This window comes from Tubulanus polymorphus, chromosome 5 (genome assembly GCF_964204645.1).
Source record: "Tubulanus polymorphus chromosome 5, tnTubPoly1.2, whole genome shotgun sequence".
Taxonomy (NCBI): Eukaryota; Metazoa; Nemertea; class Palaeonemertea; order Tubulaniformes; family Tubulanidae; genus Tubulanus; species Tubulanus polymorphus.
In genome coordinates this window covers 10,035,056-10,053,705 of record NC_134029.1, presented here as the reverse complement: position 1 = coordinate 10,053,705, position 18,650 = coordinate 10,035,056, and the positions used below count along the sequence as shown (strand labels likewise).

The 18,650-nt window shown below is 39.7% G+C and overlaps 1 protein-coding gene across 1 annotated transcript in view; it reads left to right on the top strand.

Annotated features, from left to right (window-relative positions):
* The first annotated feature begins 1,004 nt into the window (after nucleotides 1–1,004).
* The window catches only part of LOC141906219 (glutamate receptor 2-like), a 54,210-nt gene continuing 36,564 nt past the window's right edge, over nucleotides 1,005–18,650 (top strand). The window contains exon 1 of the mRNA XM_074795461.1: nucleotides 1,005–1,083. Coding sequence (XP_074651562.1) covers nucleotides 1,005–1,083 — 79 coding nt within the window. The remainder of the gene's footprint in view (nucleotides 1,084–18,650) is intronic.

Here is an 18,650-nt window from a genome sequence, read left to right as displayed (position 1 = left end):
ACTCTGTACATGTCATCACCATGCAATTCGCTTTACCAGAAATACTTCTCAATACTTGGCGTGGTCGTCTCACATACCCTGCAATACGGAATATTTATATTGCGGTACTTGGTACCGTTGCCCCGTGTTTGCAAATGTACTTTCCACTAAAATTAAGGGTTTTCTTAATTAAACTACGCCGAAGTTACCGAAGTCCTCATTGAAAATTCAGCCAAGACAACTCTCATTTGCAATAATCATTTGTGCAAATGCATACATAATTCAGCTTGCGACAACCAATTAGCTGGGACGCGCAAAAAGCAAATCAGCTTTCAGTCTCGTTTGTCCCGATGGTTGCTTCCAATTTCCTTATTCCTAGACAATACCACTTCGTAAATCAATAGTCAGACTTACATTAGGTGAAAATGTCTTGATTCATGAGGGTATGTTTTATGATAGAAAACTCTCTTCTCGGGGGGAGTCGGAGTAACCTATAATTAAATGGAAGACTCCATATTCACTATCCAACGACGATCAAGTGTAAGCGTCACGGGAGTCATCGCAGTTTCGCTGTACTATTTATGTTTCCGCAATCCAATATTCTTCAGTGCCGCGCGGAGCTGTCGATGCAAAACATTTCTCGGTTGCTCTCTAACGCATGCGCATCATGCATCTCGAATTACCGCGCATGCGTACAACAGGCAGACGACTTGTGATAATATCGTCGTCGAACATTTCACGGCTGAGATGCGATATTTAGATACTTCACCTCGGATACAAAATGTGGATACTCTCACATGGTTCACCAGTTCCCATCGCTCCGGCCGCTGCAACTGTTGTCGTTTTAAAGATGATCACAACCCGTGATTAATTCATGCGATGTTTATCCGTGCTTGTAAAACATCAAACGTGAGGATTTTACCTGAACAATTCAACCGAATCGACCCAACTGAAACTCTACTGCAAATAAACCGAATTCACCGAGATCGCCGGTCATGGAAAAATATTGGAAAGCTGTCTTGTGGATGACACTTTCATTGTTCGCCAACAATGCACAGCTGTGCAGTTTTAACGAGGCAAAGTTTCCAAGAATGTTTCCAATTGGTAAGATCTCTTATTGGTATAGTTTAGCTATTTGAAGACGCAGATTAATCCACGGCTTAGAAATCTCGGGGTGGTAGGACTATAAAATCAATGCAGCCGGCTGGAAAGTAAAATAAAGATTCGCTTTATAAGTGCATCACAAAATTATAATTGAAAAAGAAATATCTTGTACTTAGATAATCTATCTAACAGTGACTTTTCAGCCCAATTGAATATTAATCATGATTTTCATTTGATTTGTGTTATATACATTGTATATAAATGTTACTCTACACGTATTTTGTTTTATGTCGGGCCTTACTGAAGTATAAGGGTTTGTGTTCGTTAGACTACAATGCCAATCGCTTCACGAATATTTTCTTCATCCGTTTTTCGGTCGTTTATCTCTAAATTCATGCGAAATTGGTTCCTGTATTAAAAAAAGTATTTCAAAAATTCCCCTACGATCCATATCTTCGCGCGGTGGCGAAAAACGACTATCTTTTTATTATTAGCATTAGGTAACGCACCAGCAAAGTTGGAATGCAAATTCTAGCGAATGCGTCATTTGCCGCTTTATGGCGAATGAAGTGGCATAAACCTACCTCGTGGGTGTGATGAACATATGTTTTTTCGCTGCCAATGTAGAGTCTAATTCGGCACCTGAAGACCATAAGATAAATGCCGGCTCCTCCTAAACCCTGTTTCGCTGACTCAAATGAAACATATACGTCGACGGTAGCATATATATATCGTTTTAAACGACTGGTAGCTAATATCCATACGTAGCTTTTTCAAGCTAGAGTACGTATACGGTCGAGTGAGGCTTTAATTTCTTTCGGAAAATGATTTGATATACGGTTAAATACTAATCAACCGAACATCAAGATCCACTGCTTTTAAAAAAATGCTAAATATACAATTCGCATTGTATAATGTTTGGGGTATATCTCATTCAATTTTTAATGGCGTTTTCTACACGTCTCGTCTGGCATAATTACGAATGTATCATCGTATCAAGTATAGAGATCCGTAGCGTCCGGCGTTCAAAATTATCAAGCTGAATTGCACTTAACCTTCGGCACGTAAATGGGAATCGTTCAGAGGCTATAGGGCCCGCGACCCCCGTTCAGTTCCGACCAAATCGAAATCGAACCCCTCCGCATATTCTTTACGCTACGGGTCTGGCCTAAGGAAAGCATTATAGCTACATGATGCTGGCACGTCATACACGAAAAAAAAACCGGATAGCATGAGTGATGATACGATTTTTACAAAAAGAACACAATGATATTGAACTCTATCTAGATAACGGTTGAAACAAGTGGGAATATTACATTTATATATCCGATCAAATTTTTGATGGCTCAATTCACGATACGGCTTGGCTGGTTATCTTCTTTTACAAAAATTCAATATAGAAAAACGAAATAACGTATAGATTCGAAACCGATTCACAACTGGAGACCCCACTGGCGAATGTATGTTATCTAACATTGCACCTACTTATCGTGAAAACAGCCTTAATCTAGTGAATCGTTAATCCGCGCTACACTTAATGGCTTTAATAAATTACTGTCAGATGTCTTGGCTTTCAATGAGACAAGAAACATATCGTCGCACTGTCGACTTGTTGTAATGATATATGTCACCGTACTCAGTGTGATAATAGACATTCGCATACGAGCAGCCACTGTAAAATTTCTACGCTTTGAATCCGTAACATAAAAACATTAGACTTGTCAGGGACGGATTTAGCATTTTGGAAAAGGGGGGCAAAATTAAAGCAATTGGATGGCGAAGCCGTTCCAGCGCGAGCATTTGGGGGGTCTGGGGCGCACCCCCTGGAAATTTGGGAAACATGTTTAAATTGTTTAATTATGCTTAATGGAAATAAAAGAATAAAAAATATAGCTGCAAAGCAGCGATAACGGGTTTTCTGGATGCATGTGATCGAAAGGAAAAATTAATTACCGGGTATCCGATGGAAAAATAAAATGAGATGATTTGGATATTATCGGAGCAATCCTCTTTTTGGTTGAATGGTCTAACCCCAGTATAGTCCCCGTGATTTGGAAATTCTCGGAGACCTTCTTTATTTACTTACTAAATGACGTCACAAACTGTTATTTCGCCGGTGCTTGTTGTCTAACAATTCAATTCAATTCTTTATTTACAGTAACCTAATAAGTAATTTTAAGTTTCATTTAGGATGGTAAGTACATTCAGACAAGCTGTTGGTTCAGAGAGACCGTTATTACAGTATCAATTTATACATTTCGTTTCGAAGCTGTCAGTTGCCGAATCTGAATGAAAATGAATTTTATTTGACGAAATCGGCGGAATATATATATTAATAATAATAATCAACAGAATTTCAAGAGGGTTTTCGACGAAAGTCAGAAAACCCTAATAAGAAATATTTAAATTATTTTGGAAAAAATAAAAATAATTTTTTATATACAAGGTAATGATGATAGAAAGTGTGTTCGAGCATAAGTGAAAGGGAAAAAAATATTAATGAATATAGAAATAAACAAACTATAAAAAATTATTTAATTTGTGAAAAATAGATTAATTGAGATATTCGTCATTGTACACAATCACAGATTTAACACAAACAATCGAATGAAGATGTAGCATCAAGATTACTGAATAAAACGATTTCTGCGGTTTTTCATTTTATCTTTAAGGCATGCGCAACATTTTCTTTTACAGTAGACTCTACATTGATAGAAATGTGAACTGATCGAATTATATGTTTGATAGAATTGCAAAACTGAGTAATTGATTAGTTAATTATCAATTTAAGTGGATGTGCACTGCATATATTGGAATCTGACACACATTTCCAGTTCAGGTATAATCCAAGAAATTTAGAAAGCGTTAGCTGTTGACTCATTTTACAATTTCTTTTGGTATTTGTATCTTCTTCAACGCCTATTGATGGCGATGTTTTGGATGGACGAGACACATTTACTTTGCGTTGTTTGTCTGAAAATCGAAATGAAAACGCGTCGATTCATTTTTCCGATCATTTTCATCGGCTCCTAGATCTGTTCATTTCACATATTCGCATTTTGGTCACCCTGATAATTACCATGAAAACCGACAAACAATATGTTCCTCACGTAATGAATGTTCTTATATTTCGGAAAGCCAAGTCACATAAATGATTTCCTCCTGAAATGATAGTTGTTTGTCGTTTCAAAGGCAATGCTTGATTTGCTTTGCTTTCGACAATTATCTTTCACCATCAATGTGTCTCGCAAGCAGAGAACAGATTATATTCAATTCATCCCCCTAAAAGAAATAATGAATATTTTCCCTTTGTTGGCCTCACATGACATTATATGTAAAGAGGGCACTGAGAACCATCTAGGATTTCTGCGGGGAGATTTGGTTTGACGTATACGCAATTATTCGAGCGTCGTATGTTGTGAGTCCACAATTATGGATATTGGAGCGGATCCGAAGGGATTTTTACGGAGTATTATCGCCTTGTAAAACGTACACCAAACACGTATAATGTCTTTATATATATATATATATATATATATATATATATATATATATATATATATATATATATATATATATATACATTGCATTTTCGATATGCATTTTCGTTCTTAATGCAAACGTATAAGGCCGTCGTATACGAAACTGTTAAGCCTGTCAGAATATATGACAATGTAGCATTAATGCATCACTCTGGAATAGCTTTCGAATCTACATTTGATCTGATATTATTGGGGAAAAATAGGCCCGAGATCTTTAATATACATACTCTCATGGTGTCGGATACCAAAGCATCTTTAGTGAAAACCTTTGCACAAACGAGCCTTGCATAAATGATATTACGCGTTAGTCACGAGCTGGGGATAAGATCGCTGATCGCTAGAGATAGAAACATCCGAAGAGTTGATAGTTAATATCAAGTAAATACGATCGAGTATTGTACGTCCATAAGTCTTTATATAAACTGGAGTTGGGCCGGTACATGCCCATAAAACAGGGTCCTCTATGAGCTATAAATGAATGCTCGACGCTATACGCATGGTAAACACTTGTGACGTCCATGATTCAGCTTCTAGCTATAGGTCCGTAGTGGGACCGATACAAGTTTACAGCATGAAATCAAGTATGTGCTACGACCGAGACACGCCAACGGGGGTTTGCAAGTGCTGATGATTCCATCACCGTATACCGGGTAGTAAAATGTCGAACGATATCATCTTTAATGACGAATTTTACTCGCCAACAGTTACCACAAGGTCACACGTTTGATATAATCATTGAATTAAAAAAGGAACTTAACATTTGCCAAGGCGGCGGTATTTAATACTCGAATGAACGATCGGGTAATCGGCTCACGTGCAAGCACATCAGTATGCGCTTACTTCCTCGCTTGCCTGGGATTTAAATTGAGCAGTTGAGTCATTTTATAGAATTGCCTCAAAATTCGCCTTCGGTTTAACATACGTTCCTTGCCACGAACAGCAATTCCATTATCAAGTCGGATCCGAATGGTCTTACGGAGCATTAGTTCGTTGATTCTATAAACCACGAAGTACAAGCTAAATATCCACTGTTAAATCATCAAACACTTGATGCAGCAACGTATTATGTCTGAACCTACGATCGACGAACATTTTATGACCCATTAGGTGTGAGCCATCGCGTATTCAAATTAGATATCTGTCTCGTGACGTCACTTAGATGATATCTTACTATTCAAACATTGACCCATCCTAATTTCAGCCCATAAACGGTCAGAACCATCAGCTGGTCTTGCATCAAAATATTTAGTTGTTGTATATTGCGCAGACGGCGGCGCCATTAGAATGATTTTCCCTCGAAGTTGATTCAGGATTCTTAATGAAAAACGGAGCGTTATAAGTTTTATAAAACGGTATACATCCGCAATCACCAACCCCCACCAACCATGATGATGATGATGGTGATGGTTAAAGATGATGTTTGATTGAAACGGTCTAGCCAACGTTCTTCAAATCTTGTTTTTCTGATCGAAGGACTCGATGGCAGCGCCTATCACCATCCGGCAATTATATCCACCCGCTAGTTAATGTGAGTGTTGTGTCACGGTTATTTCCCACCGGCCGCCTCATCGTGAACTTGTCAGAAAGTAATAATTTACCGGAAATCGACAGTCGTAACATATCGACTGAATGGCTAACTAATTGCGTATGTAATTTTCGTTGTCATTGCGATATTTACTTGTATGCAGTGACCAGCAGTCGTTTGTCACGCAATTTCACGCTTTTGACTCTATTGCCTTCACTTGAAGTTATCGCAAATACTAATACAGTGTTGGGTTTCGAGCATTCGTAAATAAATGCTTCGATCTACAACGACGCCAGATTTGTACAAACAGTATTGTCACAGTGACATGTTCCATCTTGTTATTATTGACACGTTCTGTCCGGATCCAGACATCTATATATTTTTATATCAGGGAAAAATGAAAGTGCGAGACAACTCTTGAAATAAGCTATTTCCGTATATATATACCGCAAATGATACGATTTCATGTTATATGCTGGATGTTTAGTGTATCGTCATATTCTTCGAATCTATTTAAGACAATGTCTCGAATTGCTAGAGTTTTTATGAGATTGGGACCGGGTTAAAATCGCCTTATGTATTATTCAGCCCGTTTAGCCTTGTCAAGATCTCCCTTGGCGGATGCGTAAAAAACAACGAGTATTGGCAGTAATCTCATTGCGTTGAGTATTATATACATATTGAAATTTGATCTGGGAATGCAGCTTCTTTTATTGGGATCATGCATTATACTCCGACAAAGTGTTTATTATGGCGTAGGCGACAAACTCCGAAATATTGGGAGTTGTCTGCTTTACGCTCCTTAACGGATTTCTACCAAATTTCCTAGGATTATCACTGAACCACAATACCATCAGATTTCAAGTTTCTTGATTTTGATTGACCCCTCAGTTCGTCCCCCAGGGGGTGTAAAGTAATGCATAGGTTTGTTAAGACTTTGTAGAGCATGTAGGTCGGCACTCTTATCAAATCATAAATCAAACCGATAGTTGTCATCGTGACCTAGTTAATTGCCTAATCGTTGGTGGTAAGCTTTTTATAATCGGATGGGCTTATACCATACTTATGTGGTTTGTGAAAATATCCGATCGTGAAACTAAACCACAGTTAGGTTACTGACTAATCGTGACCTAGCTTCGCGGAAACGTCTCCCTGTCAGATCGGATACCAGAATTAGCCAATTCCACGAAATACTGCGCGTCAACGTTTCCATCAGTGTCTAACGTATCTATTTCTAAAATCAAATAAAAAAAATCTTATGGTTGATTATTTTCTTCGTTTCATTATGTTACTCAGTACTCTTGCACGGCCATATTGGAAATAGTGGAAATGTTTTTATGTCCAACGGTGCCAGTCATCATTGGGTTCGAATTCCATTGAAATTGATCTTGGTTTCCACTGTAATAAATTCGAAACCACCATTTTGGGTTTGAATCCGATACTCGTCAATTCAAGTTGACCTGCGTTGAATAAACAGCCATTCTATATCTGAATCTAGGCTAAAATACAATATTGCCAAAAACTTAATTACTTCATATTGCATCAGCCTGTCGAAATCTTTTCAATAAACTAACTTTAACTTTAACAATAAACTAACCCTTTGATAACATCAACACGACTTTTGAGTTCGTGATACTCAACCTATGTAATACGAAGGTCCCAGTTCTGCTGACACCAAAATAAGAATTTCCCCGTTTTTCAAATGTAGCCATATGCCGGAGGCTATAGCCGAATTATCGGCCAGAAACTTACGCCACTCGAATATGATCCCGGACTTTGCAGAGGCGAAACCGATGACTTCAATCCCCATCGGCCAATGCACGTCTTCAAACGTCAAACACTATACCGCGTTATATCGCAAGCGGATCTTGTTTCAGTTGTACGTGATGCTTTGTCAGATTAGACTAATTCGATTTCTGAAGATTTATGAGATTGCCGCCATAGTTTTCCGACAGTCGAATACATCTTGTCTCCGTTTTCACTAGAAAATGTTATACTCGATGTATATTCGTATAAGCTGTATACACTCAACGGCGCATCATTGGAATACTGACGTCACGAACTAAACTACGACGAAACACCGACGTAGATTTTATCATGGACGTACGTCCCTGATTACATGATCATATGATGTTCAATATGATTATATGATTATATGATGTTCATTATACCGGTACATTATACATTATTCATTATACATTATTTAGACCGGTTTGGTACGGACCAGGCGTTCACACTTCAAGTCAATTCGTTAGATTTGTCCGTTCCATTTTTGACCGGTCCAATTTAGACTAACCAAAATGACCGATCCAGGAACGTTCCGAATTTTCTACGTTGTTATCACTTTAAATTTCGGGTTAAAATACTCATGGCGACATCTTGCGGAATAAGTCATAACTATCTCTAGCCAATTAAGCAACGCGTGTGTGAACGCACATTATGATTTGGTATGTTCCAAATTTGACCCGTTCCAGGTACGGGCCCATACGGTCTAACTAGTGATATTGTGAACGTGGCTTTAACGTGGAAATACGTAGGTAGGAAGGTAATGTAAGACATTATCAAAACCAACTATCTAATTTAGACAAAATCGAAGGAAGATTTGGTGACGAAACACTATAACTGAAGTAATGTCATTTTTGGTATCACATGAGATTCAGTGAGTGCTTACCGAGATCTCCACAGCGAGTCAATGAGTATAACAACATTTACATTTGAATGAAGAAAAATTGGAACTTGGTGCCAGCGTCAAATAAATCTATTCCCCAATTCGCGGAGATTCTTTTATTGATATTTCGATATATCCGCGTAACTACTGGGTTAGAATTTCACCAAAAAAAATTCAAGCCTGCCTGTAGCGCGGTGACTGTATGCTGACGTCAGTGTTTCACATTCAATCTATTATAGCCGGGTATGAGTTAATGTTTTTGATGGATGAATATAATTCGATCAGCGGCCAACTAACTAGCCGGGGAATCTACGATGTTACATGTAAACGATACCTCATATTGTCAGCCGCAGTCATCGATCTGGCAATTTCTGCTGCGGCATCATGAAAAATAACCGATTCAATACATTCATATTTGTCCGACCAAGAAACATTTTTTTTTCATGAAAACCTTGCATCTAAAACTGCGACGACCGCATTGTTCTAATTCAAAATGATGGCCACCGATCGATCTTTTCGAGTTTCACTATTTTTTCTTAGCTCGTTCTCTAGTTTTTTTAACTATTGCCAAACTGTTTACTTTCATTATATGTTACTTCAACAGTGAATTCTTCTCAGAAACGTGACGGTAGAATTTTTATATTTAGGTCAATACTCGAAGCAACAATCAGAAGATGGAAATTTCTACTCGCCTTTTTAAAACATATGGTGGGCTTTATAAATCATATTGCCTTGAAATTTCTAACGTTTTAAAATGCATTTATCATTCCTGATCTATTGTGGCAGTGATGTTGAAATTTAGTTTCCACCAGGTTAGTAGTTAGTTAATCTAACTTGCCTTTGTTTTAAATCGAAATATGTTGAACCAATATATAACATAATACAAACCAATGATAAAGCATTATCAAACGTATTTGTATTCGGTAACCATATAGTACGACAATGAGTGTTGATTGAAAACTGCGTATAACCGATTGAAAACTGCGTATGACCGATTATGATATACGCCACCTGTTCGAAATGTTACCCACCGAGTAATCAAATAGACGGACCAAGTGCAGTGACTGTATCGACTATTGGTGGTCCAACTGGCAATTGCAATGTGACGAGCCTTTTTGTCAAATTCGAAGAGATCAAGGCCACATAGCGAGAATAGTTTCCATCCATTTTTCTCAAATTGAAAGCTTCGTTATCAATTGCGTTATGACCTATTCCCACTTGGAGGTCGCAATTGATGATTACAGAAGTAGGTATGGAAAGGGGACTTGTCGATCATTTCATATACAGAGTACTCGCAAGTCGATGAAAAATATCTTTCCGCGTTTATAGAATACGTAATCATAAGCGCCAAGGACCATAGCTAAATGACATATCGGTTTGTTATAACGAGCAGGTTTTATAGCGAGTCCCTACTTATCTGTACAATCAAAGTCTTGGTAAATGACTCAAACATTCCCGGTGAAGGTGCGGGGAGGATTAAACGATGAAATCCCTTCGAGTGAGTTATCATTGCTCAAATCTACTGAGACACAACCATATTTAGAGACATACATGATGAAATGTTCTGATTTTCTTCAGTTTCATATCCCGGTTTCATATGCAGGACCCCCTCCCTGTTCAGTACTATATTCAATTGCTTGTCGATACAGTCACAGCAACGACGTAAATGAGGAGAGAAGGATGGTTTAAATCCCATTTCAAGTACCGAGCGAGCTCGTCATACGCGCGATATCCCATTTTGCAAATAGTTCTAACAACTGCTTCAGTAGGTGTTTTATCGCACCATTGGTCAACCACTGGCTACACTCATGATCGGCTCGTCAAAAAGATCAAGATGAGATTTGACATATCGAGCAAATGTACCCGACTTCTTTCATCAAACGACATTATCAAACGACGCGTCTGTATCATTTTTACTTGAGCGCGTCACTTTGAGATGAATCCACTCGAAAGCTTTCCCACGAACTCGTATTACAGGCAGCGATCTGGCATCAAGTTCACTCCAATCACTTCACCTCTGGCGAGTCCTTGTGTTTTTTCTTATTTCGTTCCTTTATGCAGACAGACCCTTTGATTTGAATATTTACGCCGTACCGTAACACGAACCTACGACATTGTGCGGCAATTGATTTCCAGCAAGAGTCTTTATATAGAGCTTGTATATCGTTAATCATTGTTGAACCAAGTATAATTTTTGAACAAAATATGTAGGGCCCACGTGCATAATTTGCCACTTAAATATTCCTCGGCTTAACATTTAGCGTGAGACACACTCACGCAAAAATTTTCTAGAGGCCCTGTGCAATAGACTTAGGGTAAACGACATAAGACGAGTAAGGCTCTTTTCCATTACTCTTCCGGAAGACGGAAAATTTTTCTCAGATAAAGAGTTCTGTCCTTGCAGAAAGGGAAGAACTGGTAAAAACCTCCAACTGCGTAAATCGAAAGAAAAAGTTGATAATTCCTCTTCCGGAAGAGCACAATCGAAAGGACCAAAGAGGCTAGTTACTAAAGAAGTCTAACTAGTTAAACTGCTAACATATACAGAACAAATGGTAGATGGACCCCGCTAGTAATTTCCGCTCGAAGAACTAAACATCTGGCTAAACATTTATTTTAGGACCGAACGGCTTTTATATAAAAGAAGGAAAAATACGACGCCATATCTGAAATCTGATTAAACAATCGAAACCCATTACAGATTCTAGTACATCGAAGCTTTGATAAGTATAAGGTCTTTAACGAAGGATGATACATTACATACATGCTTTACATGTATCATGTATCTATACGGCTCAATAAAGTTCATTTTCTCCTTTGGGAATTCGATCTCGTTTTCTATGATTGATATGTTTTATCCCCCCTTGAGTTGATCGCCTGGTGATTTGAATAATCCATTGACGTGCAAACGAGTATCCCGCAAAAAAACCGTAGCTCGAGTTCCTTCCTGAACAAACAAACCGGCGAAAAAACCAACGAAACGAAACGTCGACATATTTACTGAAACGATGACTGGGCTGCTTAAATGTTTAATGTTTGCTCGGGCACGCAAAACCAGAATGAAGAAAAGCTATTTGTGTATATTGACTCAATATTACTGTCAAAATTAATTCGGAAAGATTATAGTGGTTATCTGAGCAGAAATGCGACTGCGATTTTCATGTAATTCTACCTTATGGTTGAGCAATCAGATCTATTGGCTCGGGTCACATACGACTCACCGTGCACTATTTTTACACATCGCTATTTCTACAACTAGTCACGAAGAATGATGCGAATCGTCGCGCAAACTACTTCATCGAAGCGGCAGCGGCAGAAAATCTAACATCAATACCGATTTGATATCATTTTCGCTGTTTTGAATGACAAAAAAATCTATATATCGCCCTCAAAATGCGAAATGAAATTTAATTTTTTCTAATTCTGGAAAATTGAAGAAATACACCTTCCGTACTACCGTTTTTGTGGTAGTTAAGCGCCAGGTCTTGTAGTGACCCATCACATCGAAATATTTGCATGACTCCAATGTATGGTGGCTGATAAGGGCCATAGCGTAAAATTCCTGGTATGTAAATGAGGGCGCCAGAACGCCAGAACGCCAAAACAAAAAAACGTCAAATTTTCTCTGAAAGTTCGTTTTGGCGCGCAAAAACAAAGAAAATTCCGTTTTGGCGCCCCAGCCAAAACAACGAAAAACGTCGATATTTCTCTAAAAGTTCGTTTTGGCGCGCCAAAACGTAGAATATTCCGTTTTGGCGCCCCCGCCAAAACGAACTTTCGACCACGTAAAATAATTCTATATATGCAAATTTATGCAAATTACACACAAGATCAACGCGCCAAATTGAAAAATAATTTTACTGTGGTTGAATGCTTGTTTTGGCGGGGGCGCCAAAACGGAAATAACCGCGACAAAACGGAATTTTCTTCGTTTTGGCGCGCCAAAATATGGTGGCTGATAAGGGCCATAGCGTAAAATTCCTGGTATGTAAATGAGGGCGCCAGAACGCCAGAACGCCAAAACGAAAAAAAACGTCCAATTTTCTCTAAAAGTTCGTTTTGGCGCGCCAAAACAACGAACTTTCGTTTTGGCGCCCCCGCCAAAACAACGAAAAACGTCGAAATTTCTCTTAAAGTTCGTTTTGGCGCGCCAAAACGGAGAAAAATCCGTTTTGGCGCCCCCGCCAAAACAACGATAAAACGTCGAAATTTCTCTGAAAGTTCGTTTTGGCGCGCCAAAACAAAGAAAATTTCGTTTTGGCGCGGTTATTTCCGTTTTGGCGCCCCCGCCAAAACAAGCATTCAACCACAGTAAAATTATTTTTCGATTTGGCGCGTTGATCTTGTGTGTAATTTGCATAAATTTGCATATATGAGAATATTTTACGTATTAATAGAATTATTTTACGTGGTTTAAAGTTCGTTAAAAGTTCGTTAAAAGTTCGTTTTGGCGGGGGTGCCAAAACGGAATTTTCTCCGTTTTGGCGCGCCAAAACGAACTTTTAGAGAAATTTCGACGTTTTTCGGTGTTTTATGGTGGCTGATAAGGGCCATAGTGTAAAATTCCTGGTATGTAAATGAGGGCGCCAGAACGCCAGAACGCCAAAACGAAAAAAAACGTCCAATTTTCTCTAAAAGTTCGTTTTGGCGCGCCAAAACAAAGAAAATTCCGTTTTGGCGCCCCCGCCAAAACGAACTTTCATTTTGGCGCCCCCGCCAAAACGAACTTTCGTTTTGGCGCCCCCGCCAAAACAACGAAAAACGTCGAAATTTCTCTGAAAGTTCGTTTTGGCGCGCCAAAACGGAGAATATTCCGTTTTGGCGCCCCCGCCAAAACGAACTTTCGTTTTGGCGCCCCCGCCAATACGAACTTTAAACCACGTAAAATAATTCTATATATACGTAAAATATTTTCATTTATGCAAATTTATGCAAATTACACACAAGATCAACGCGCCAATTTGAAAAATAATTTTACTGTGGTTGAATGCTTGTTTTGGCGGGGGCGCCAAAACGGAAATAACCGCGCCAAAACGAACTTTTCTTTGTTTTGGCGCGCCAAAACGAACTTTCAGAGAAATTTCGACGTTTTTCGTTGTTTTGGCGGGGGCGCCAAAACGAAAGTTCGTTTTGGCGGGGGCGCCAAAATGAAAGTTCGTTTTGGCGGGGGCGCCAAAACGGAATATTCTCCGTTTTGGCGCGCCAAAACGAACTTTTAGAGAAATTTCGACGTTTTTCGTTGTTTTGGCGGGGGCGCCAAAACGAAAGTTCGTTTTGGCGGGGGCGCCAAAATGAAAGTTCGTTTTGGCGGGGGCGCCAAAACGGAATATTCTCCGTTTTGGCGCGCCAAAACGAACTTTTAGAGAAATTTCGACGTTTTTCGTTGTTTTGGCGGGGGCGCCAAAACGAAAGTTCGTTTTGGCGGGGGCGCCAAAACGGAATTTTCTTTGTTTTGGCGCGCCAAAACGAACTTTTAGAGAAAATTGGACGTTTTTTTTCGTTTTGGCGTTCTGGCGTTCTGGCGCCCTCATTTACATACCAGGAATTTTACACTATGGCCCTTATCAGCCACCATAAAACACCGAAAAACGTCGAAATTTCTCTGAAAGTTCGTTTTGGCGCGCCAAAACAAAGAAAAGTTCGTTTTGGCGCGGTTATTTCCGTTTTGGCGCCCCCGCCAAAACAAGCATTCAACCACAGTAAAATTATTTTTCAAATTGGCGCGTTGATCTTGTGTGTAATTTGCATAAATTTGCATAAATGAAAATATTTTACGTATATATAGAATTATTTTACGTGGTTTAAAGTTCGTATTGGCGGGGGCGCCAAAACAGAATATTCGTTGTTTTGGCGCGCCAAAACGAACTTTCAGAGAAATTTCGACGTTTTTCGTTGTTTTGGCGGGGGCGCCAAAACCAAAGTTCGTTTTGGTGGGGGCGCCAAAATGAAAGTTCGTTTTGGCGGGGGCGCCAAAACGGAATTTTCTCCGTTTTGGCGCGCCAAAACGAACTTTCAGAGAAATTTCGACGTTTTTCGTTGTTTTGGCGGGGGCGCCAAAACCAAAGTTCGTTTTGGCGGGGGCGCCAAAATGAAAGTTCGTTTTGGCGGGGGCGCCAAAACGGAATTTTCTTTGTTTTGGCGCGCCAAAACGAACTTTTAGAGAAAATTGGACGTTTTTCGTTGTTTTGGCGGGGGCGCCAAAACGAAAGTTCGTTTTGGCGGGGGCGCCAAAATGAAAGTTCGTTTTGGCGGGGGCGCCAAAACGGAATTTTCTTTGTTTTGGCGCGCCAAAACGAACTTTTAGAGAAAATTGGACGTTTTTTCTCGTTTTGGCGTTCTGGCGTTCTGGCGCCCTCATTTACATACCAGGAATTTTACGCTATGGCCCTTATCAGCCACCATAGATAAGGGCCATAGCGTAAAATTCCTGGTATGTAAATGAGGGCGCCAGAACGCCAGAACGCCAAAACGAAAAAAAACGTCCAATTTTCTCTAAAAGTTCGTTTTGGCGCGCCAAAACGGAGAATATTCCGTTTTGGCGCCCCCGCCAAAACGAACTTTCATTTTGGCGCCCCCGCCAAAACGAACTTTGGTTTTGGCGCCCCCGCCAAAACAACGAAAAACGTCGAAATTTCTCTGAAAGTTCGTTTTGGCGCGCCAAAACGGAGAAAATTCCGTTTTGGCGCCCCCGCCAAAACAACGAAAAACGTCCAATTTTCTCTAAAAGTTCGTTTTGGCGCGCCAAAACAAAGAAAATTCCGTTTTGGCGCCCCCGCCAAAACGAACTTTCATTTTGGCGCCCCCGCCAAAACGAACTTTGGTTTTGGCGCCCCCACCAAAACAACGAAAAACGTCGAAATTTCTCTGAAAGTTCGTTTTGGCGCGCCAAAACGGAGAAAATTCCGTTTTGGCGCCCCCGCCAAAACGAACTTTCATTTTGGCGCCCCCGCCAAAACAACGAAAAACGTCCAATTTTCTCTGAAAGTTCGTTTTGGCGCGCCAAAACAACGAATATTCCGTTTTGGCGCCAAAAACGAACTTTCGTTTTGGCGCCCCCGCCGTTCGTTTTGGCGGGGGCGCCAAAACGGAATATTCGTTGTTTTGGCTCGCCAAAACGAACTTTCAGAGAAAATTGGACGTTTTTCGTTGTTTTGGCGGGGGCGCCAAAACGAAAGTTCGTTTTGGCGGGGGCACCAAAATGAAAGTTCGTTTTGGCGGGGGCGCCAAAACGGAATATTCGTTGTTTTGGCGCGCCAAAACGAACTTTTAGAGAAAATTGGACGTTTTTTTTCGTTTTGGCGTTCTGGCGTTCTGGCGCCCTCATTTACATACCAGGAATTTTACGCTATGGCCCTTATCAGCCACCATACCAATGGGTTGATTGGCTCGTCTATTAATACGAGTGGCAATCCAAGTATTAACATCCTCCCTCAGAAATGGGATTCGAACGCGATGGCATCGAGTCTGCCACGGCATACCAGAGAAACCTCGCCCAAATATTCCCAGTGAGTTTATAGTCGCGCATCATTGCCGTGCTGTTATTATCAGCCAATCGGAAATCAAGCGTTTCATTTTAGCTCAGGATATTCGATTCATTTCTGTCCATAAATTTGGCAATAAGGCAGATCAATTGTAATTGAATCGGATGAAAAAGTTAAACAGTGCAGTTTAATCGAACGTGCCGAAATTAATGATTGTAGCATGGCAGGAAAATTGCATTGGTGCTGACATTTTTGGTGGCTAAACTGCTGAATTATATGCGCACTGTATTCGGAAACGTTCAAGTGCTGCGATAGAGCCCTAGGCCATCAGGACCGTGTCGAGAAAGGGGCAGTAACCATGCCAGATGACAGTCATTGTGTCTAGCCTAAAGAATAAAAATCGTAATCTTAGGGTAATTTTCATGATGAACCAAATGTAAAAGAATGATTTAAGCTGTATTTTGGTTCTATAACCGTTACAACTTAAGTCCATCGGACCCTTTTTTACCTGTTTACCATGGGTGAATTAAAATGTGCGCTCGACCCTGGTGTCGACACGAAATGTGATATTCCACTTTTATAGAATCTAGAACAATTGAAATCCATACAAAGTTTGAGTACATAAAACTAAGCGATGTATATTCACTGTGCAAAATCGGTTATTATCCCATACTAAGGCGCATTTGTATTTAATGCAATTGATAGGATGCAGTTGACTCAACCGGTGAGCGAATCTAATTTGTCCAAATTCAGTACTAATCTTCCAAACGATTGGTCGAAGTCCCAGTTACCTTAACGCAATGCTGCATCAATAAGATATTTGAAATAGTTCGAAGGTTTTCCGGATTCGTCCTTCAGGCTAGAAACGTTACCGAATATACCGCCCGTAATGGCAGCGTAAAATGATCTAGATACAATCGGAAACGAAGGCTATCGTCGATCCCACGAGAGCGGAATTGATTCTGAAAAGCACCGAAGAATCAGATTTAAAATTGTAGCATCGTGCGTAACCGAGTCGAGGGAATGCATTAGTTACTGACAATTGTGTTCGGGGCTTATCACCCAATGTCTGGAGGGCGGATTGGTAGAGAGGACAATCACTCAAATGAGTTCGATTCACAGTAGCACAACTATTACATACGATCCAATCCCGAATAGTTTAAGAAGTGAGTGCTCAAAGAATTATGCATCTTTTTCTTTTACAGCATTCTTCTGAAATGGTCAATCAAGATATATAAATATGTAGGATGTTAGATTTTCTCCAGTCCTATGATTTGGCAACCTAAAATGCTTTACTTGTTTGGCTGGGATTTATTTCTTCGAAAAAGCATCGAATGTTAATTCTGCCATGGTTCGGCACGTTCTTTTTTCGTGTCTCACTAATTGTTGTCACAACTAGCGTGATATAACTCTGTCGCGATTCATTTGTGTATCGTTCATTTCGACCATTAATATGACAATGAAGAAAACATATCTTGTAAGACAAGACTGCACGTAATTTTTTGTTTGTATATTGTATAGTGGGTTGATCTTGGCCATAACTCCGAATACAGGCGAAACAACGGATCCCAAGAATTCGGCTTAAACATGCTGAAACAAACCAGATTTTTGATAAAATTCAAGGTTTTCCGTGTTTTGGTAATTGGCATTTTTGAACCCTCAGTTGCATGCAAGGGATTTTACGTAATCACTCGAATTATTCATCATATAAAATTAAAATGCTGAATACGTTTATCTATATCAATATCAGAAAATGATGATTATTGGTCAGTGGAACGGGACTCATCAATCTTCGGATACGCATATACACAGGTCTTACTGCTTACCCGTTTTAATTAAAATGAATGTACGGGCTGCCTAACAATGTCGATTGCCTGGGAATTAAGTGATCACCGGGTTCCTCTAAGCTGGGGCGAGTGTTACGTTATTACGAAAACAGAGAACCTAATACATTAATACGGCATCATGTCAGCCAAAAATCCCAATGGAGAGATGAAAACCCCGGAGCATCCCGGTCCCCGGTTTACCAGGAGCTACTCCCGTTTCGTCCACTAATTCTGATGGTGTCTAAATTGCTGTATACTTTGGCTACCCGCAAGCGAACCATCGTTAGAATAACATAAATGCCTCTCAAAAGATATTGACCAGATACCAAACCTTTGATAATATAAATGGATGATTATCACTAAGAAAAAAGCACTAAGACTCATCGAAAACTCAGCTCATAACGCCCCAACAGGTCCTATTTTCAAAAAATATAAAATACTTAAATTCCATGATCTGATTCAACTGGAAATTATCAAATTACTCATAACTCCCTCCCAACTCCACTGCTAAATTTATTTCATCAT